Below are 21,869 nucleotides of genomic sequence, written 5' to 3'. Positions count from 1 at the left end.
TTTGGAGTTTAGTTCAAGTCGAGGCAAGAGACATACAGGACAATGCTGGGGATGGAAGGTCAAGTGAGGATTTTCTCAGAATGGGGAGACATGAGCACGTTTGTAGGCAACAGAGAAAAGAGAAAGTGGCAGAAGACATGAATGATCGATGAGGAAGAGGGGAGAAAAGAGAGCATTCTTCAGTAAAATGAGGGGAGGGGAACCATGGGAGGTTTGGGGAGAGTGGGATACAAAGCCCTCCTTCCTACCTTCCACCCACCCGCCATGTTCTCTTTGTGGGTCATGACGCCCCATCTCCTGGCCCTGGCCCCCATGCCTAGCATCCTTTCATTTCCGACTCTTGACTTTCACAGCTTCCTTTTTCTTTAAGTCCCACCTAAAGTCATGCCTTCCACAAGACCTTTCCTGATCCCCCTTCATTCTCCCTTCCCTCCGAGATTCTCCTAGTTATCCTGTATGTATCTTATTTGACTACAGTTGATTGTATGTTGTCTCCTCCCACTACAAAGTGAGCTCGAGGGCAGGGACTGTGCTTTTTTAGGGTTCTCTGGCACATGCTCAGTGACTTCACTTGGCTTGCTGGCCCCTTGCTGTTCAAGAAAGGTAATCCTGGTTCTTCCTGAAGTCCCACAGGACCAGCCATTCATGGGCTGAGGCAGGGGCTAAGTCCTGAGCTGGCAGAACCTGGGAGCAAGGAGCATGAGCGCCACCTAGTGGTAACATCAGGCTTCAACAAGTAGGGGTGCGTGTGCATGCGTGTGCACATGTGCATGCGTGTCCATCTAGTCCACTCTCCCTTCCCCCAGCATCCATAGGCATCCTATTATTTCCTCGCCTACCTACCAAACCTTTGCTTACAGAGCCCCAGGAATTGAGGCCTCACAATCACAGGAGTCTCCACACTGGAAGAGACCCCTGCCCAGGCCATCTAGGCCAAGCTTGCCCTTCCAACATCCCCAACCTCCCTGGGCTGCTACAGGACACAGGGAGGGAGACCTCCTCCCTGGCTCTGCCACTTCGCCGAGTAACTTTGAGCAAGGCCCGTCCCCTTTCTGCCTCTGCGTTTCCTGGAGTAGGTGCTGCCTGAGGTCCTTCCTCCAGACCCATGCCATCTTCCGCTCGGGGACAGCTCTCCAGAGTAGAGCTTTTTGGGGGCACAGGTAAAAGTTAATGTCCTCCCACCTTTGAGGCTTGACAACAACGTGGCGTCTGCTTATAGCTGAAGGGTCAGGACATGCTCCAGGGCCACGGTGAAGAAGACGTTAAGGAGAATGTGAGGTCTTGAAAGGGCACCTTGCCACAGCATGGTAGGGCTGGAGCCAGAAGGAGCCTTACAAGGCACGGAGTCCAACTCTCGTTTTACAGAAGAGAGAACAGGCCCAGAAGGGGAAGAGGTTTGGCTACGGCCACAAAAATGAATTGCAGAAAAATCCCACACTCTCACTCACAGAATTTGAGATTTGGAAGAGAACGCAGGGGCTGAGTGCGGCCGGCCCAAGAGCCCCTACTGAAATCAACAGGAGGTCACCCAGCCTCTGCTGGAGGCCCTCCAAGGACGGGGAGCCCAGCACCTCATGAGCAGCCCACCCCACTGTGGAATGACTCTCATCATCAGGCGGGGTTTCTTGATATGGAGCCGTCTGCCTCCTTGCCCACGACTGCCCTCCAGGGCCAAGCAGGACGGTGATCACGACCCTCCCTCCAAGATTCCTCCCAGCTAAACATGCTCAGTTATGACATGGGCGACCCTTCACTATCCTGGCTACCTGCCTTTGGATGCTTCCCAGCTGGTCAACATCCTTAGACCAGTGCCTAGAACCAAACACTTCCAAAGGTGTCGGAAACTGCCTCAAGGCAGCCCATCACCCTGCTCGCTCATAATGAATCCACTTAAACCCCCGGATCTTCTTCAGAATAACTGCTGTCTCTCCAAGTGTCCCTCACCTCGTGCTTGCAGAGCTGACTTTCTGGGACCTAAATGTAAGCCATTTTCATCTACCCCCACTGAACTTCACGAGATTCATTCCAATGGTAGCCTGCTGAAATCACATCATTATATATAATTACGGCTGGCATTTACAGTCCTTTACAAAGAACTCATCTGATCTTCATTAGAAGGAAGGTGCTAACCTCTCCATTTTAAAGAAGAGTAAACTGAGGCTGGGGGAGTAAGCCACTTGCCCAGGTCACACAGCAGAGAAGCATCTGGGGATGGATCTGAGCGAGGGTCCTCCTGGACTCGTCCATCGTGTTAGCTCCGGCTTCCCACTCGGTGTTACCTGGAGGCCTGATGAGCGTAGCGCCATCTATGACTTTATCCGGGGGCTCCACTGGAGATGCTGCATCATCATCGACAATCTTCACCGAGTCTGGCCTGGACCACCTCTGAACCCATCCGACCATGCTCTTGTTCAATCCATCTCCACATCTCCAAGGGTCCTAGGAGACACTTTACTATCTATCAGAAGCTCTGCTGAACTCTTGTTAAAGTCTGCCCATGGCGCACCTCGCAAGCACTCAGAGTTCAATGACTGAGTCCAAAGGGGAAGCAGAGGTAGGCCATGACTCCGGATCCAGGCTCCCAAGGGTGGTGAGCAGAATGGGGGTGGGTCATGAGGGCAGAGCAGCAGCAACTAGAGCCAAGTAAAAGCTACAGGGGTCATGAAAACATCCCAGGGCCTCTTTCTAAAGGGGACTTTCCCAGCAGTTTAGGCCGTGGCCAGCGCCACAAGTGGGCCACAGTGATGTGGGAGGACAAGGTCAAGGTCTGAGAAGGGCAATCTGGTGGCGAAGGTCATCCTGGGCACAGGCTTCTGAGAATGGGGGCGCCCTTCAGATCCACAGGAGCTGGGCCCATTTCCTGGCCAGTTTTGTTGTTCAGTCACATCTGACTCTCGGTGGCCCCATTTGGGATTTTCTTGGCAGAGATACTGGAGTGGTCTGCCATTTCCTTCTCCAGCCCATTTTATAGGTGAGGAAATTGAGGCAAACAGGATGAAGTGACTTGCCTAGGGTCACACTGCTAACGTCTAAGACCTGATTTGAACTCGAGTCATCCCGACTCTAGTACTCCACACGATGCCACCGAGCCGCTCCAACTGCCTCAGCAGAGACAGGGTAGGCCCAGGATCAATGATGTCTGCGGCTCTGTATCCACCCTCCAGTTTCATTACTGTTCTAAGGTCTTCTTTCCTTCCTCCCTCCAGTGAAAAGCTTAGTTTCCAAAAGCAGTTTAATCTGTTACTAGGTGGACGCTGGGACGTGAGGCCTCCTGGATCTGATGCTATCAGCACCTACCCAGGTGTCGGGTGAAACCTATCCCAAAATCCATGGTCTTGAGGGCGCGGAGCTGACACGGCGACCACACCACGACTCCCCTATGATGTGAGCCATCTGGGAGGCTGGCACCAACCCCGAGGCTTCCTGCGTTCCTCGGGTGGGTTGGAAGACACCAAATCAGGCCACAGTTGGACTTTGCTGGGTCCTGAATTGTTCTGGCCAGTCTTCTTGGTGACATTCTAAAGCAGGGCACTGGAAGCTGGAGAAGCTGCCAGACCTGGCTGAAGGCCACAGGCAGAGGCCCCTACATATGTCTTTGGCACATGGGCCCCCTCGGCCTCAACATGAAGGTCCGGGACCCAGAACAGGCCGGGAGCACAGGAGAGAAGGGAGAAAAGGAGAGAGAAAAGAGCCAAAAGAAACATGAGGAGACACCTACATGCGTAACTGACAGCAAGGGAAGATCAGAGGCTGGCCCACAATACACAGGAAGCAGATTAAAATGTAATTGGGAAATATTTAACGTAACAGATAAAAATACAATTAAACAGAGATAGCACATTTTAAAATAAAGTCAACATACGACCCACAGGGGTCCACTCGTGGTTTGGCGGGCCCTGCTTCCATGAGTTGGACACCACTGGTGTAGAGGACACAGCACCAGACTTGGGAGTACAGAGAGCTGGGTTCAAATCCCACCTCTGCCACTGCTGGGATGCACACATCCCTGGACCTCTCAGTTATTATGATAGCAGCTAGCACACAGGGTGTGCTTTAAGGCTTCTGGAGCCCTCTATGGAGGCTGGCTAATTCGATCCTCACAACCACCCCATTTTACAGAAGAGAAAAATTGAGGCAGGGAGCAGTGAAGCGGACCGCCCAGGGCCCCACACTGGTGTCTGTGGCCAGACTCAAACTCAGGTCACAGAGGCCGGCCGTCACCCCTCGATGCCCTGGGCCAGTGAAGTCACAGGTGTAGACCACCATCACCACACATACACATGGATATACACGCACGTCTGCAGACACAGCTTAGGGATACACTACACGTTCCAAGCGTGAGCTCGTGCTCACTGATCCAGGACAGAAGAGATGAGCCAACCCTTCTGAGGACTCAGTGCCGGGATCATTCGTGCCCTTGCAGTCAGTGCCAAGGTCAGCCCTATGCCAGGAGGATCCTTAGAAACCATCGAGTCCAACAATGTTCCTGAGGCCCAGGGACGAAGGGACTGGCCCAGGGGCTCGAGCCCAGGCTAAGTGGAGGGAAGCATCCTTGAGCCACCGAAGGAAGGAACATAGATGGCAGGCAGCAGATCAGGACATGGCATGCTCCTGAGGGTAGAGGACCTGCCAGGAGCATGCACCTGCTTCTTCCTCAGCCTGTCTCCACCAATTCCGTGAGTCTCTCTCCCAGAAGGGCCCAACATTCTCCTGTGGCGCCTTCATCCCAGAGAGCCAAGGACGGAGCCCCTCTCTGCTGCCGCCCCCTGTGGGCAGGAGCAGGGGTGGAGGGACGGGGAAAGGATGGGGCTCCCAGGGGGACCAACCCCCAGCCAGAAGGGCTTCCTGCTGCTGCAAATGAAAAAGCATCACGTCATGGGCTCTTGTTTCATTTAAAAATAAATATTTATAAACAAACGGAGGGGGATCTGAAGAACTACAAGGTTTCAAAGGTTCCCTTGTGATGACACAAGTGTCCTGGGGGGGTCAGGGTGCCTCTGTGCCTGGCCAGGCCTTGCCCTGGCCACAGCGCCCACCTCCAGGCTGCCTCACAGGCACCTGCCTCAGTCTCCCTTGGTGATCAGGTCCTCGATGTAGGCATCCAGCTCGTCATCAGTGTTGATGTCGATGTCCTAAAACAGGGTGCAAGAGTGAGGCTGAGCCAGGCAGACAGCCCTGCCCTGCTGCTGATGACTGGGGGAGGGGGGAGGGAGCATGAGGGGCTCTCATCTGGGGATGCAGCGCTACCTGCCTTCTCCTGGGGCTGCCCCTCAGGGATGACGGGGATCCTCTCTGAGGGTCTGGCCACCTGGCCAGTGAGGGTCACGCACAGATGATCCCTTGCCAGGTGGTTAAAGCCTATTCACACTGGCCTCTTGGCAGCTCCTCAGGGGTCTCACCTCCAGCCTCCATATCTTTGCCTAGGTTGTCCCCCATGCCTAGAATGCTCCCCCTCCAACTCTTGGAATCAATCCCTGGCTTGTGGACCCCAAGGCCTTCCCCTAACACCCTCCAACCACTGCTGTCTCCCACCAACTCGGGGTACAAGTTGTATATATTTTGCATTTACTTGTAAAATTGCATGTTGTCTCTCCCAGCTAGGCTGTAAGGCTGCAGAGACCAACGCAAGGCTTGGCACATAGTAGGCGCCTCATTAATGATTACTGAATGCTGACTGCCCCTCACTGTTGCCCCTGGAGATGGTCAGGGCCAGTGTCCACCTCCAAATCTGTGATCATGTCCAGGACAGGGACTCTCTGTGTCTCTGAGTAAGGGCCTCGGACAAGGTCACCCAGAGGCCACTCTGGGCAAGACTTGAACCCAGAGCTCACAGATGCACCACAAATGAGGCCCTGCTCACCTCTTGCACCTTCTGGAGCAGGGCCACAATGTTTGTCCTCAGCTTCTGCAGCTTCTCCTCAGTCTCTTGCAGCTTCCTCTCCGAGGCACGGAGGTTCTCTTCGGAGGCCTTGGCACGGGCGTCGGCACGGGTCTGGTAGGAGTTGCACAGATTCTGCAGACCCACCTCATACTGTTTGAAATACTCCTTCTGGAGAGGAGGAGGAAGAGGAAGGCAGAGTCAAGGTGAGCACAGCCTGGAGCCAGGTCTGAGTCCGAAGGCTCGGCCATTCTCAACACAGGACGGGGACCGAGGCAAGAGACCTCCCTCTTTCCGGCTCAGCCTGACTAGTCCTAACGTCAGGCAGATTTGTATCAGACTTCAGTGACCCAAGGGAGCCCATGGGGGCAGTGTGGTACAGAGACCACTGGGCTTGGAGCCAAGAAGACCTGAGTTCAAATCCAGCCTCGTGCCACTGCTATGTGACCCGGCTGAGTCACTTGACCTTTGTTTGCTTCAGTTCCCTGATCTGTAAAATGGGCATAAAAATGCCTACCTCCCAAAGCTATTGTGAGGATTAAATCTGATCAGATCTGCAGAGTGCTCCACAAACCTTAAAAGTGCCATGTAAATGCTGGAGCACCTGCCACTCCCTGGGTGACCTGGGGCAAGCACCTTCACTGCCCTGGGCCTCTGAGGCCCTCCTGGCAGAGGATGTGAATCCCAGAGCCTCTGACTCTGCCTGCACCCACTGAGGCCAGCTCTAGGGGGCTGCAGACATGTGCTATCCACTGGATCTTTCCAGCGTGGATGGGCAGGCCCTCAGAGTGGCTGCAGATCTCTTCCAGAAGGCTCTGTGCTCCCAGACCCATGGAGTCATCTGCTGACCACAGCTTCCCTGACCTAGCTCTGGGCCAGCTCTAGTTCATCACAGCAGTGACAGGCTTTGGTGAGCCCACAGCTGGACTGTGTCCATCATCCAAAGGTTGAGGAAGCCCGAGGGATCTGGGTCTGCAGACAGGAGTCCCCTGGCAGTGAAGAGCCTATGAGGGAGCATCTTGTTCCATGGAGCCAAAGGAGCCATCGACAGCCTGGGCTCTTCTGCATGGTGTAGGCGGCTGTGAGGGTAATGATACACAGAGCACTGCTATCACATGCGAAAGCTCCCTGCTCCCTCACAGAGGATCACCTTGACCTTTGTGATAGATGGGCTCAGGTGGGCAGACAGGGTGGTCGGTGGTGTGCCCTCAGCCACCTCTCTTCACTTCTAAGCAGGGCCAGAAGACCTTCGGCGTCTTCCCCTCTCTGCATCGTTGCCTCCGGTTGATGCTCCGACCTCATGCCTGAGGGGCTGGGTGAAGGTGGCTGCTAGCGCAGGGCCAGGAGGAGGCACAGAGGCTTCAGGCCCCCCCAGCTCTGCTCCTCAGTGACCATGTTGCCCTGGACTAGCCTCTCACTCCCTTCTGAGGCCCCTGCAGCTCTCCTTCTATCCCCTGGTCCCAAGCTTCACTGTTACAGAACTCTTGGGTGCTTAAATTCATCTTGGAATTCCAGCAGGGACAAGAAATCCAGCCGGCTGGTCCTCAGCCTGAGCACCACCTCGGTGGCCTTCTAAGGTCCAAGGATCATCTTGGCTTTCCTCATCCCCTGACACAAATGGCCTGACTGACAATGGGTGGGAGGCTGCAGGAGGGAAACCGAGGGAATGGGCGGTGGGAACAGTCCCCTGGCGACTGGTGGCCAAGGGGATGAGAAGCCAAACTGCAAACATCCTCGACTCACCAGAGGGAAGGTCATCAGCTCATCTGGGCTCATGGAACTCAGATCCTTCTTTGAGATGGGGAAGTTGGGAGGCAGGAAATACCGGAGACAATTCCTGCCAAGAGAAGAAAGGGCAGAGACGAGGCATCAGAATGAGCCACAGGGGACATGCTGGGGGCCGATGGGCATGGACAGACACCCACCGAAGGGTCTGGACCAGCAGGTCCACGCTCTCGTGGCTGCCGCTAGGGGCCGTGGTGTCGGGTTCGATGCGGATGCAGTCGGAGGTCGAAGGCTCAATGGCGATCACATCTTCGTCCTCCTGCTGCTGCGTGTCGGGGCTCTGATATTCAGGCGAGGGGGGCTTCATCAACCTTACATCATCACTGCCTTTTTCAACCCTGCAGAGGGTGGGGAGAGCCAGGCTGAGCGTGGCCCCAGCCCTGGAGCCTCTGGGGCCTCCCTCCCTCCGCCCACCCCGCTCAGGCAGGGTCCTTACCAGCGGTCCCTGGGTGTGGTGTCTGTGGGCACATAATCAAACTTCACCTTCCAGCGCACCACATGCTTGCTCACCTCCACGGCAGTCACGCGACCTGTGTACCACTCCTTGTTCACTCGAACCTCCACGTGCAGCCCTTTGTCTGAGAGACACGATGCTTAGGGGAGGAGAAGCTTCACACCCACCAAAGCGCCTGCCAAGCTGAGCTGCTAAAAACGACTCCCAGGTTGGGCTGTCATCAGAAGGCTCCCAGGAACAAAACTAAGCTGGTGCTGCTGCGGGACTTGGCCCAAGGCTGGCAGCCCCCATATCCTCTAGGTTCCCACCCTCCTTCCCTGCCAGGCCTCTCACCTTTCTGGGCTCTCTTGAGCTCTGCCAGATCTTCTTCACTGGCGCTGTCTGAGAGCTGCAAAGAGACAAAGGCCCCATGCATCGTCCCAAGGCGCTCTGGGAGGACAGGCCGCTGGCCCCTGGCCCTGCTTCCCTAGTGCCCCTTTACAGCCTAAAACAGGATGTGAACCACAGGCTTAGGCAACAAATGGCTGTGGGGCGAGAGAGTGAGGGGGGCCCAAGTGACCAGGAGGATGGTGGGAGCCTTGGCAGGAAGAGGGAGGGTTTGGGAGAAAAGAGAACAACGTTTATGAACATCAAGTTGGAGATGTCCAATAGGTGTGGAGATGGAAGGCAAAGTCAGGAGAGGGTCAGGGCTGGTAAGTGGATCCAGGAACCATGAGCATAAATATAATGGAACCCACGGGAGGTGGTGAGCTCACCAAGCTAAACAGTACAGAGGAAGAGCACAGAGTCTTAGGGGACCCCAGGTCAGAGGGCACGGCAGGGAGGCAGAGCAGCAGCCAGGCAGGACAAGGCAGAGTCACAAGAGCTGAGAGAGGGGAGGGGAATCTGCAGCATCCGAGGCTGCTCAGAGGTCAAGGATTTGGCAGCTAGGAGACCCTTGGTCACTTTGGTGCAATGATGAGGAAGGCAGACTGCAGAGGGCCTACAGGAGACCCTCTCAAGGGGCCCGGCCACAAAAGGCAGACGAGATGTGGGATGACAGGGGAGGAGAGAGAACAGGGGCAAGTTTGGGGGGACATGTATGAGCAGCTGGGAGACAAGGAGAGGCACGGGGATGCTGGAGGGATGACCCAACCTCCCCTTTCCCTCCCTTTTGTGTGTCGTCCAGGCTGAGGGGAGGAGGTGGGGAGAAGAGAAAGTGTGGGAGCCAGGCACTGAACTCAGAGAGGAAAGAAGGCGAGTGTCCTGGAGGTCGGCAGGTGACAGCCACCAGAATCATGACTGGGCCATGGCAGAGGTGGCTTGAAGTCATCTCAGAGTGGGGGACAGAGAGCTTGAAGCGGCCACAAGCAAGGGGCACTCCAGCTGGACCAGTGCAATGGGGAACAGAGTCAAAGTGCTGCTGGTGCTAGAGAGGACGGCCAGAGATGGTTGTCAGGAGGAAGCGAGGCCTCAGTGAGGGCAAGATGGAAGGACTGGGAAAGGAAAGGGTTTGGGACGGACTCAAGTTTGCTGCCTTTGGAGCAGCTACTCCAAGGGGCACCACGGGAAGGATGGAGATCTGCAGTGGGATGTTAGAGGAGTCAGCAGTGAGGCACGGAGAATGGTCCGAATAATGAGAAAGGATAGGAGGGGGCTGGGCCTGACAGCAAAGGAATCTGTTGAGTTCCTGGGGGTTTTGTCTCAGGGCAGGGTGCTTTTGGAGCACAGGCAGTGCTATGTGTGTGGAGAGCTGCAGGGCTCAGAGCATCTCAGACTCAAAGTGCCCCCAAAGAGCCCAACACTGCTCTCTTCCTGCAGAGGACCCTGGGGCGAGGATTACATCCTCCCACTCCCACCCTCATTCCCTCAGGCCATTCAGTGGCCAAGTCTCACCAGTCTTATTGCCCACATTCCACATGCATCCCCTTCTCACCAATGACATCCCCACTGGCCTCCATTAGGAATCTATCACCTCCCAGACCACTGCTCACGAGCCTTCACAGCCAGCTCCCAGTGGCCTCTAGGATCCAATGGCCCCACTTCTCTTCTCCAAACTGGGCTTTTCCCATCCCCTTAAGGGGATCCTTTAGGGCTCTCCCCTACCTCAAACTGAATCCTTCTTGGCCTACATGGTGCATCCCCATGCACTTGGTATGCAGGGAGAGACACTCAATAGATGCCGGGTGCACTGGACTGTCCACTAGATCCAGTGTTCATCTACTCAATTACCATGGAGATGAACTCAGCCAAGTTAAAAAGGCTGCAGGCACAGGCCTGGAGGTATGTGGCTGTCCCTTGGGCAAACGTGCCAGGGGCCTAGGCCAACCTGCCTATGTGCTGCCCCAGGATCCTGGCTCTGGCACTCAAGGACCTTTAACAGCCGCCTCCTACACAAGGCTGCCCCAATCCCTCAAGGCCACAGGACCTCTGGATTATCTAGGGCTGGAAAGGACCTTCAAGGCCAGGAGTCCAAGCCCTTCATTTTACAAAGGAGGAAACTGAGGTTCGGTGCAGGGTGTAATGGGGGTGTGTGTGTGTGTGTGTGTGTGTGTGTGAGACAGACAGGAATCACCAGTGGTCACCCAGTCATTAGGTGCCTAAGGTAGGATCTGAACCCAAAGCATGGCCAGGCTACTTTTAGGTGTTCGCATTCTCCTCTCCAAAACTACTGTGCCCACGCACTATAAACACCCAATGGAATGTAGGCTCCTGGAGGCCAGCACAGTGCCCAATACACAACAGGTGCTTAACCATGGCTTGCTGCATTGTAATCTGTGCCTGTGGAGGGGATACCTGCACACCTGGAGTCTCAGAGCCTGCCCTGGGCATTTAAGGTTAGGGTTAGGGTTTGGTGGCGGGTAGTACAAAGACATGCCCTCAAGGGCTTCCAGCCTGGTCTCTCGCTGCAGGGAGGGGCCTCACCTCGACAACAACTTCATTTGAATCCTTCTTCTCATCTTTCACAACGAGCATCTTGCCCCGCTTGGATTTCTCCTTCCTCCGGTCCACATCGTCCTCAGCCTCGTCCTCCACCAGAGGAAAGCTTCTCTTCCGGGCGCTGACAATCTGGAGAAAGGAGAAGCCACAGTCAGAGGGGGCCGGGACAGAGAGGCAGGGCTCACGCTTGAGGGGGCTCTTCAGAAGGACCCTGTGGCCAGCTGCTGGCCCAGCTGACGGCTGCCTGGGCTCCTAACACCTCTGGGTCTCACAAGATGCTCTGCCCCATTTCCCCAAAAAGAGGGGCCAAGGAGACTCCAGGAAGCTGCAGGTTAGAGGTCACTTCTGATGGGCATCCTCCAGGGGAGCTCTCTGAGAAATGCTACACAATCTAGGCCTCAACTGGAAGACACGGGAAGGGCAGAGTGACCACAGGGGCTGGTGGCATCAGCTGGGAAGAGAACGCCAAGGGGGCATGAGGTGGGAGTCCAAAAACATGCGGGCCTTCTAAATGCATGAGGAGCCAGGAGTCTAAGCAGACCGCTGTCTTCATTTGAGCAAAGGAGTGCCTGCACTCCCCCAGACCTCTCCCTGGGCCTGGGGGCATTTGGTCCTTTTCCTCCTCTGGGCTTCCACTGCACACCCCGGGCAGCTCTGACTTGGCAGACAGAAGGAAGCCCCAGCCTGGCCTGGCCCTGCTCCTGCTCTGCCCAGAGGTCCCAAAAGGGAGCCTCTTCCTTCTACATCTACACAAACAGGCCATTCCTTTCGCCTCAGGGGGTGGGCAGAGCAGCATGATCCTGGGTCCATTCTCTGCTGACCTGCCTCCTTGAGACGTCTCTCCTCAGGGGTGAGGTTCAAAGAGCCCTGGGCAGGCCTAGGTGTCTACAGGGAGGACACTACTAAGTGCAACTACTCGAGAGACAGACTCAAGTGGGCATGGTGTTGGCCTGAGTCAGAAGATACGGGTTTGGATCCTGGGCCATCCCTGGGTGATACACACACCCTTTTACCTTATCCGGAAGGTGACCCAGAGTCTAGAGTAAGCAGGGCTCAGACCAATCAGTGGAGGGCAGCTGCTCCCAGGGCAGGCCCCAGACCCCTGCAGATGCTGGGGAGAACAAGGCTGCTGTGGGTGGGCTGTGAGTGGTGGAGAAGCAAAGTATCACCTGAGGTTTACTGGGCGGGTCTGGCTTCTTGAGCACTGGGGTCTTCACCGGTTTGGGGATGGGCACGTCACAGGGGGGCCTGGAATTCAGCACAAGCGGTGTGGGGGACCTCACCACGGAGACCATTCTGTGAGCCGGTTTGACAATGGTGCCGCTGGATTTCCGGGGGCTCAGAGCTGGGTGCGGCATCCTGGATGTGCTGGCTTCCTCCTGGGCCGGGGAGTGAGCTGGTCTCGGGGAGATGGACAGAGGGCCCCTTCTGGCCTGGAAAACTGGTCTGGGAGTTGGTGGGGGTGGGGGAGGTGGGGGTGGGGGTCGGCTCGGAGCATTCTTAATCACAGCTGGCAGCGGCGGGGACCTGGGGCGTGGAAGCCGACGGATGGTGTGGGACTCCTGGAAGAGATGGGAGAGGGTGAGAACAGTTACCCCAAAAGGTCTGAGAAGCAAAGGCTATCAGCCTCCCTTCCATGAAGGTGTGAGGAGACACCCTAGAGCCGGGGGGGCCCTGGCCGCAATTCACCTCTATGGCAGGCCTGCCGCTCACTTCCAGGGGTAACTTCTTCAGATCGGCTTGGGATCGGATCGGGGTCGTTTTCTGCAGGGAGGACAATTAGACAGTTCACCTGTGTCCTTCGACCCAATTCAACAGTGGCTCACTCGTCCCCTCAAATTGCCTGAGCTCCACTCAGAGATCCCTGTCATCAAGGAGCCAGGGGAGACAAGGCCAGAAGGTCTGAGAGCCAGGAGGTTTACCTGACATTGGGGGACACATTTAGAGAGGAGGAAAGTGCACCTTGGGGAGGCAGAGAGATTGAAGACCTTGAGTTAGAGATAGAAAGGGAAGGGGGGATAAAGGGGATGACGATGACCCATTCAAATCCCAACAAGTCTAGGGACTTTGCCCAAGGTCAGAGGGCAGTAAGGTGAGGGGCTAGATTCAGATCCAGATCCAGATCAGGATCATTCACTGTACTGCCCCTCTCCCTGCCAGCCATTCATTCAGCCAGCCTGTAGAAGCATCTCTGTGGTGTCAAGCCCTCTGCCAGGCACCCCCTGCCCTCGGTTGGCTGAGGGTCTACAATGGGGGATCCTCTATTGGCACAGAGTAATTGGAGGAGGGAGAGAGCACCAGTGGGGTGGGGGCCGGGGAGGGCTTCTCCTACTGGAACTCTATGAGGCGGAGGGAAGGGGCACATTCCAGGCATTTGTGAAGGGCTGACCTTGGAACGGTGAGGGGACCAGCGTGCCCAGAACAAGACACGTGGGAAAGGGAATTCCAAGAGAGAGCGACAGAGCTGAGAGAGACCCGGGGAACAATCAGGGGCCAAGCCTGGCCCAAGCCTTGAATGCCACATTAGGGAATCCAGCACAGGGCCCCAGGCTGGAATCCTGCCTCTGGGGCACCTTCTTCCACGTGCCTAGGGCCCTGTGCCCAGCCAGTAACAGGCAGGGGTCAGGCCCGATCTTGCCGGCTCCTGGCAGCTGTCCATCCCGTGTTCCGAGGGGCCGAGGGCAGCCTGGGACCCACCCACCTGCAGGGCTTCCAGCTTCTCCTGTTGTTGCCGGATCTTCTCTGTCAGTTGTTTCTGCTTCTCCTCTTGGGACTTGAAGTCCTTCTTCAGGGTCCCCAGGGGAACCTTTTGCTTCTGCTCAGACGCGTCGCAGCTGTGCCCCCGGACAAACAGGTGGTGCTGAGGATGAACCTCGGAAGGCCCAAGACCCCAGACCAATGCCCCCCAGGGCAGTAACCTCAGACTTCCTCTCCCCAGCAAGAAATCAGCCAAAGTATAAATTTTATGAACACGCAGGTGCCTGCTGGGAGCTCTGCCCTGCAGGAACTTCCTCCCCAGCCCTGGTGCCCAGTCGGCCCCCTCACCTGTCCTGCTCAGCGTCAGGGTTCATTGTGCACACCCATGTGTCTGGATAGTCCCTCTCCACAGAGCTCAGCTGGAAGGGTAGCGTCCGCCACTTCAGACACAAATCTGCCGGAGCACGGATGGCAGTAGTTAGCAACACCCACCCATGACACTCATTGACTAAGCTCCCGCATGTGCCAAGCGCTGGGGACACAAAGGGAAACAACTCTTCCCTGTCTTCCAGGAGACAGCGTTCTCCTAGGTCTGACCTCTTCCTAAGCAGCCGAAGTTCTGGTCTCTGTCTGAATCAGACGTCCCACAGGTAACAATCCCTCTCCCCTCCCCTCCACGCTACACACTTCAAACCTCTCTGAGAGCTTTCCAAAGCACTTTCCTGATAACTATCCTGTGAGCAAATATCCCGTTTTGCAGATGAGGGAATTAAGGCCCTGACAAGAAAAGTGTCTTGCCCAGTTTCTAAGCATAAGACATGGGACTCAAACACAAGTCATCTGATGCCAAAGCCAATGTTCTTCCTAAAATGGCTGCCTAAAGACCTCCAGGGATGGAGAGCTCCTTCCCCAGTGGGGCGGCCCGCCCCGCCCTAGGACTGCTCCAATTGCTGGGAAGTTCTTTGGTGGTGAGCCATAATCTGCTTGTCTCCCAGGCCTCACAGGCCCTGAGAAAGGCAGGTCTGCCAGGGGGTCTCCAAGCAGGAAGCAAGGATGGTTCCCTCCCCACTTGGTTCTGGACAGACTGAATCACTTCTGGATACTGAGTCTGAGCACAGGCCAGGCCCCGAACCCTTTGAGCCAGCTCCAGGCTACGCCACAGATCGGAGGGAGGAGGCAGGAAGTTACGCCCACCCTGGTCTATCTTTGAATGATCTCCAGGCTGAACCATCACTGACATTTATATCCTAAGGATCTCATAGGGTATCCCAGGTAAAAAGGCCAGAGGGAGAAGCCTAGGCCTCCAGGACAGTTCTCCCAATCTCGGCCCTGGGGAAGGGAGAGGGGCAGGATGCGGCAGATCCTGTCAGACGGCTACTTTGTTAGCTGGTTTTGTCCGACTGCTTAAGGGAGAAGGTGCACGGAGGGCTCATGGTGGGGTGGGACATATCTGGAAATGACTGATACAAAAACAAGCACCACTAACAATTCTTAAATTCTAACTGAAACCAAGACCTCGGCTCCCATCACTGACCTACATACGGCTGAGCATGCGGGCGTGTACTCACCACACTGGATGGTGGTAGGAATCTCCATGGCCCTCCTCCGTCTGTAGCGAAGATCACTGGATGGGGGCTGGCTCCAGTTGGCCGAGAGGTAGCCAAACTCATCCCAGAACTTGATGATTCCCCGCTGGGCTGGAAAGCAAACCATTCGGAGAGCGGCTATCAGCAGCGGGGAAGGGGCCTACCATCGACCCCTGCGCCACTCCTCCCTGTCGCCTCCTTACCAATGGCCACATCCTTCCAGTACTGGGCCAGGTGTTCACCCATAGCTTTCAGCAGATGCCGGTACTCCTTGGCATCAGCAAAGTCCTGCTTGTTGTGGGTGGGCTCCAGGACCAGATAGGGCACATCCACCACTCCAACAACCCCACCACAGGCCCTGGGAGAAAGGAAGATGCCCATCATTCAGAGACCCTCAGGTCCCCAAGAGAGGCAGCCTCCATCTGGCGCTTGGAAGATACTCACATGCCTCCCTCAAGCTGCGGGCCCACCTTCTCATACATCTTAATCAGGCGGCTACAATTGTATATGAACATGCCGTCCAGATCCCGCTGCTCAATGTTCACCCCAAAGACAAAGTTAAGCTCCTTAGGTTCCTTGAGGGCCCTGGAGGGAGATGAGGGAATCAATATAGCAAGCAGATGGCTTATCTTGGGGCTCTTTTAGAAAACCAGAAGGCCCATTTTTGAAGGATGGCAAAGTCTCAGGGATCCCAGAGCTTTTGGCAAAGGTGGAAGGCTGTGCTCAGGATGTGGGGGGAGGAAGCAAACATTGAGCCTGTTGAACCCAAGTGGCCTGGACAACGTTTGGATATACATAGTCGAGCCAACAGCGCTCCATGCTGGGAATACAATGACAAGAACAAAAACCAGTCCCTGCCCTCATAGACCATCGAGTGGCTCAGAAACATGTGGCCAGAGTTGAATTTGAAGATACAGTGGGACTGCCACAAGTCTCTCCCAATTCTCATAAACTTGGCTTCGACGCAGTGTGGTTTTCAAAGCCAGGAAGACATGCGAGGCCACCCACAGTTGGGTTCTTTCAGCTGAAGCCCCTGATCCTTCTGTTACACTCCTGTGGCAGCACAGCCATGCCTTGCACCGAGTGAGGCCCTAGCAGAGCCTTGTCAGGAGCCGTGGCTAGAATGCCCACTGGGAGCCAACTGCCAAAGCTCTAAGCCTTCGAGATCTGGGCAGCCTGGATGACCACATTCACACAGCATGCGACCACTCCTATGGCTGCAGAAGGAATTCTGTTTAAGCTCCTGACAGAGAGGACAGAGGCCTGGCTCCTGCCTCGGATGCTTCCTTGCTCTGTGACCTCACTCAAGGTCTCTAACCTTTCAGCCTCAGTTTCTCAATCAGTAAAAAGGAGATACTAAGATCACTTGCCTCCAGGACCATTCAGAATCTGATGAGCATGTTTGTGAAGCACCTAGTAATAAAACCTTAAAAGGACATAGAAATGTGAGCTAACATGCTGACCTCAGGAATGTGCTGCCCACCAGGGCATTCAAACTGAACCAGGTGCCAAGACAGTCTGCCCCCACCCTCCCTCCGGGCACTGCTCTCCCACCTCTCCAGGCACTAGGGGCCCTCCCTTTCATGAGCCCAGGCCCCCTCTCAGTCACAGGTGAAAGAAGCTTTTTATCTAATCCACAAAGTGATGCCCGTGTGAGCTCTAGTGACTAAAGTCACTGCAGCAGCGCCCAGGGGAGGCTGGCAGCAGGACAACCTCCTCGAAGCCTGAGAGGAGGGGGCCCTCCCCGGCCTGGCCCTCGCACTCACCGCTGTTTGGCCTCTTTGATACGCTTCTTGATGTCGGCTTCTCGGCGCAGGTTAATGGCTGTGCCCTGGATCTGCCGCAAGGCCACCTAGAGAGATGGGAAGGCAGGGGATGGCATGTCAACAGTGCTTCCCCAAAGTCCTGGAGACCACACCTGCACAGAGCCCCCTCGTCATCGAAAACCACTGGCCATCAGCAGGGAAGAGGTGATGATCCCGCCAGCTTTGGCTCAGCTTGGCATACCCCATCTGAGGGACTCAAAACCACTCCTGCTGCTTCCCCTTCCTGCCCCACCCCGGGCAAGTGGAAGGAGGATGTGAAGCCTGGGAGCTTCCTAAGGCAAGAACCTTTTTTTGTAACCCCAACACACAGCCTGGTGCATGAGATCAATAAATCACCGCGAAAACTTAGGGGGGCCCCTTGAAGTCACTCAGACCGCTGTCTTCAACACCTGGATGGCTTTCAAAGGGAAGGGAGAGCAATTCTGCTCAACCCCACAGAGTTTCAAGGAGTCGCATCTGTCTCCAGGGGCCACCTCTCAGCATGTGCAAACACACGCCCAATAACGGAGGCCGCTCCCCTCACTCTACATCAGGAATTCTTCACTCTGAACACATGCTCCTCAGAACCAGTCATCCCCAACACACTATTGTGGGTGACTAGGGCAGATGGTGGGCTGTCCCACCTGTGTGTGACAAGGACAGAGGGTGGGCCATCCTGCGTCTGTGTGTGACGAGGACAGAGGGTGAGCTGTCCCACCTGTGTGTGATGAGGACAGAGGGTGAGCTGTCCCGCCTGTGTGTGACAAGGACAGAGGGTGGGCTGTCCCGCCTGTGTGTGATGAGGACAGAGGGTGGGCCATCCCGAGCTTGTGCATGAGGATGGATGGTGGGCTGTCCTGCGCTTGTGCATGAGGACGGCTAGGGGGTCATCCTGCACCCATACATGATGAGGACAAACGGTGGGCCGTCCTGGCAGAAAGGCTGCCAGCAGCCCTGATGGCTTACCCTGGACTCCCGGGTGAGGTCCCCTCCGAGCCTCAGCTCCAACGCTCGGGCTTTGCTCTCAGCCTCTCGAGCCTTGTCTTCCGCTGAAATCCAAACAAGGCCACAATGAGGGATATGAGAAGGAATAGGGAGGATGGCCCTCAGTGAGTGAGGCAGTGGGATGGGGTGTCTGTGAATCCAAGAGTCAGGATAACTGGGGTGAGGGGCCAGGCCCAGTTTCTCGAGTAGCTTGAGGAGGTAACTGGAGGCACTGCCATTTACTCCCCATCTGACCTGGGGTCCCTATTCCCTCCTCCATATAGTGGGAGTAGGAGGCGGGGGAATGACAAGCTATAGGCCAATCTCTTCTCGTCAACAGAAGGGGAAGGCTGCTCAGCCTGCAAGCAGGGATAGAGAGGCTCTGGGACCAAGAGATCTCAAAGCCCCAATCATTTGGGACAGAATCCAGGGCAAGAGGGCAGTGTCCTCCCCCAGGACAAGCTCCCATTCTTAGAAACATATGGCAGGGTTGGGCTTGTCCCCCAGAGCAGAATCTAAAGGGGCGTAGGGGTGCCTTGCCTAGGAAGGGCAGAGCTAGCCCTAGAGGCCAGATGGGAAGGGCCAAGGGGCACATGAAGGATGCATGGGGTGGGGGGTGGGAGGTGGGTGGGGAGAGAACACATTACCTATGCGAGCCACGTGCTCCGCCTTCTTCACTTCCTGTTCAGCTCTTGTCTTGAAGCGGTTGGAGGTGTACTTGTACATCCTGTGGCAAGAGGATGAGCTGAGGCTCCAGGGAAATGGTGCCAGCCAGCCCCCCAACTCCCACAGATTCAAGACCTTCCCTGCAACCTCCCCATGGGGCAAGGCTCCGGCTCCTTCCCTCTAAGCTTGCTCTGCCCCTTGGGGCACTCATGGGGCCAGCCATCCCAGGACACTAAGAAGTCCCATGAACAGAGCCAGAGACCTGCTCTCGGCTTTCTGTCATGGCGCCCCAAGAGGCTCTGCTCTCATGCGTCCAGCATGCAAGCTTCCAGGCGTGCTGGGGCACAGCCTCCCCAATGGGCAAGCCTGCCTGTCCAGCTGCAGCAGCTCCTGGCAGTGCCCAGGCTCTGGGAGGTGCAGCAGAGAGCCCAGCCTGGGATAGCAGCTAAGGGATGGAGCCTTGCTCTGTCACCTGGAGAGCTGGGGCAAGGCAGGGCTTCTTCCTCTAAAATAATGGTGTTGGGTTAGTTCCCACATGGACATTCAGTGGCAGTGTTCCTCTGGCAGGGGGCCTCACAAACCTCCTACCCCATACCTCTGGTTGAGACCCGCCCACCGCCAAGGCCTGTGCCCACCTGGGCTTATACAAGCAGCAGGAAAGTCGCTTGGTCTGCACTTTGTGACCATGGATGAATATCCTCATTCTGGGGTCGATGTAGAGGACAGCAGCATAGGCGCGGAAGGAGCGGCGTTCGGGTTTCCTGCAGGGATGAGGGCTTCCTCCTCACTCTCTCCTTCTCAAGTCCCTTAGTGCCCCCTCCCTGAGCCCCCTGAGTTCTAATGCTGAGCCAGATGTGGGTGGTGGATTCAGATTCTGGTTCTCCCTCTGATCAACCAATGTGGCCCTCTGGGCAAATCATCTCCCCGTCTTCCTGTCAAATGAAGGGCCTGGCCTAGAGCCCTAAGGGAGAGTCTGCAGCTCTAGAAGGGACCATGAGCACGAGGGCAAACAGCCTGGGTCTGTACTCAGAAGATGCCAGGTGGGCTGTGTGAGCCATATGGCTGTGGGCATGTTTCTGGGTCTCTCTGAAAAGCTGTTTCCTCCTCTATAAAATGTGGGGAATCCTTTTCTGCCCACCTCCCCTAGAGAGACCATGCTGAGGACCCAACAAGAACATACTCTAGTCCTACAGAAGTGGGAGGGGGAAGAGCCCACTCTGCAAGGCTGTGCCAGCAGGGTACGTGGGCATGCTGCCAAGCCTGAATGCCTATGCCCAGCTAGTGCAGTCTGCAATGCCCACTGTGCCACCTGCCCCAGCCCAAAACCTCTCTACTCACGTGCCCTCAGGGGACGTTTCAGCCATCTGGATGTCCCGGGGGTCCGACACAATGTCTAGCTCAGGTTCACCATTGTCAGTGAGTTTGAGGTTAAAGATGATGACCAGCGTTCCTAGGAGTAGATGCTGGATGTCATTCATACTATGGGTGACATGGGAGCCTGCGCCAATCCCCAAGTGGCCAATCCTTCATCTCCTCCCAGCGTGAGGCTGGGACAGAGCACATGGGTCGCCACTCTCCCCACTGTTCCTGGTGATACAGGGATGGTCACGTCCACCTCAGGACCGACAGCCACTTACCTGTCTCCCCAGAGATCTTCTTAAATTGATCCATCACTTGCTGCTCCGATTTGAAGGGCGAGTACTTATAGATGAGCTCAGTCTCAGTGGAAAACTTGTCCATGTTTTCTGTGATGGGCTGGTGAGTACGAGCATTCCAGGTGGGCAGTGGTACAATCACCTGGAGACCAGAGGGAAGCAACACAGCCCTTCAGTATTTACAGGAGCTGGGCTGGGGGGGAGGATGGAGGAGCAGCGTGGCCCCAAAATGGACCTGGGTGTGGCACACGTTGATGAGGCACCCTTGCCCCTACAAAGTGCAAAGATTGGGAAGGCCCGCCTGGATGGCAGCCTCCGCGCCCTTTTCCCACAGCACTTAAGAGCCTGCACCCTTCTAAAGGCACTCGTTCCCCCACAACCCACTCGGGAGGCAGCACCCCCATTTCAGAGCAAGTGAGAGACAAGCCCCAAGGAAGCAGCCCAGGGCCCTGGCCCTCGGGTCACTGTCTGGGCCGGTCTGGCCCAGCTGAACGCCACTTTACTTTGGATCATTTTCCATTTATCCACATACAAACGTGCTGGTCGGCCCCTCGTTTGGTGAGTCTGAGCTCCCTTAAACCTGTAGCTTCACTTGCCTATTGTGGAATCTGAAAACTGATTTTCCATAATCATTGACTGAGAATTGTGTCCACTCAGCGTGTCTGATCAGAATCACTATCTGTGGGTCAAATTCCCCCTTGACTGTGCAGGCCCTGAGTTTGACTTCCCTACTCCCCCAGAGCACAGAATTCCAATCCATGAGCCATGGGGGGAGGAGAGTCAGCCTGGGGACAGGATGTGGGCCCACCCGGCGAGCAGCACCGATCGATCGGGAGTGAAACACACCTGTAAAGTCATCATGTAAATGCTAGGAAAGGGCGGCTGTCTGTCAGACGCACCCTCGACTGAGAGGTACTGAATACGGTGCGTTGGTGTTTGCTAGCCATACTGGTAAATCGATCACTGTCAGAACTTTGTGCCTTGGTTTCTCTTTATTGCAACATTCTCCTGTGAAATGTGCTCCCCCCCACCCCACCCCCGGCTGTTTCGCAGAAAAGGAAAGGGCCTGATCTCCTCCCTCCAAGCCCTGGACTCTACTGACATCCAGCACGAGGCACGAGGCCATGATAAAGCTTCTGACTACAAATGTCAGACGCCACTCTGAGAAGGGGGAACTGGCCAAGGGATCACCCAGAGCCCCTCCTCCGGCCCTGGGTCTGGGAGGCTGCAAACCAAGATAAAGTTAGAGACCCTCCAGGCTGATAAGGTGTCTCCTCTGCCACATCCCTTGCCTCCAGAGGTCCTCCAACTTCAATTTGAAGCCTTTCAGTGACAGGGAGCTCACCATCTCCCCAAGGCAGCTATAAAAGCCAAGAAACCAAGGTGCAAAGCTGGGGCTGGGCTCTGTTATACCCACATGATTCAGTGGACTGGTCACAG

At 55.9% G+C, this 21,869-nt stretch overlaps 1 protein-coding gene across 2 annotated transcripts in view; it reads right to left on the bottom strand.

Annotated features, from left to right (window-relative positions):
• Positions 1-3,033: 3,033 nt before the first annotated feature.
• MORC2 (MORC family CW-type zinc finger 2) overlaps positions 3,034-21,869 on the bottom strand; it is a 55,524-nt gene continuing 36,688 nt past the window's right edge. Inside the window, exons 7-26 of one of the 2 annotated variants that reach the window (XM_036762878.1) lie at positions 20,412-20,571; positions 20,113-20,224; positions 19,410-19,535; positions 18,756-18,835; positions 18,091-18,173; positions 17,086-17,171; positions 15,764-15,904; positions 15,523-15,677; positions 15,302-15,430; positions 14,082-14,187; positions 13,738-13,870; positions 12,726-12,800; positions 12,206-12,598; positions 11,022-11,165; positions 8,451-8,505; positions 8,100-8,241; positions 7,804-8,001; positions 7,622-7,715; positions 5,861-6,049; positions 3,034-5,132 (exon numbers count right to left, since the gene is read on the bottom strand). In XM_036762878.1, coding sequence (XP_036618773.1) covers positions 5,064-5,132; positions 5,861-6,049; positions 7,622-7,715; positions 7,804-8,001; positions 8,100-8,241; positions 8,451-8,505; positions 11,022-11,165; positions 12,206-12,598; positions 12,726-12,800; positions 13,738-13,870; positions 14,082-14,187; positions 15,302-15,430; positions 15,523-15,677; positions 15,764-15,904; positions 17,086-17,171; positions 18,091-18,173; positions 18,756-18,835; positions 19,410-19,535; positions 20,113-20,224; positions 20,412-20,571 — 2,670 coding nt within the window. In that variant the 3' untranslated portion in view covers positions 3,034-5,063. The remainder of the gene's footprint in view (positions 5,133-5,860; positions 6,050-7,621; positions 7,716-7,803; positions 8,002-8,099; positions 8,242-8,450; positions 8,506-11,021; positions 11,166-12,205; positions 12,599-12,725; positions 12,801-13,737; positions 13,871-14,081; positions 14,188-15,301; positions 15,431-15,522; positions 15,678-15,763; positions 15,905-17,085; positions 17,172-18,090; positions 18,174-18,755; positions 18,836-19,409; positions 19,536-20,112; positions 20,225-20,411; positions 20,572-21,869) is intronic. The other variant, XM_036762888.1, reaches the window with a different exon arrangement.

Source organism: Trichosurus vulpecula, chromosome 1 (assembly GCF_011100635.1).
Source record: "Trichosurus vulpecula isolate mTriVul1 chromosome 1, mTriVul1.pri, whole genome shotgun sequence".
In the NCBI taxonomy this organism is placed as follows: Eukaryota; Metazoa; Chordata; class Mammalia; order Diprotodontia; family Phalangeridae; genus Trichosurus; species Trichosurus vulpecula.
The sequence above is the reverse complement of the archived record's forward strand: the minus strand, read 5'-3'. Positions and strand labels throughout refer to the sequence as shown.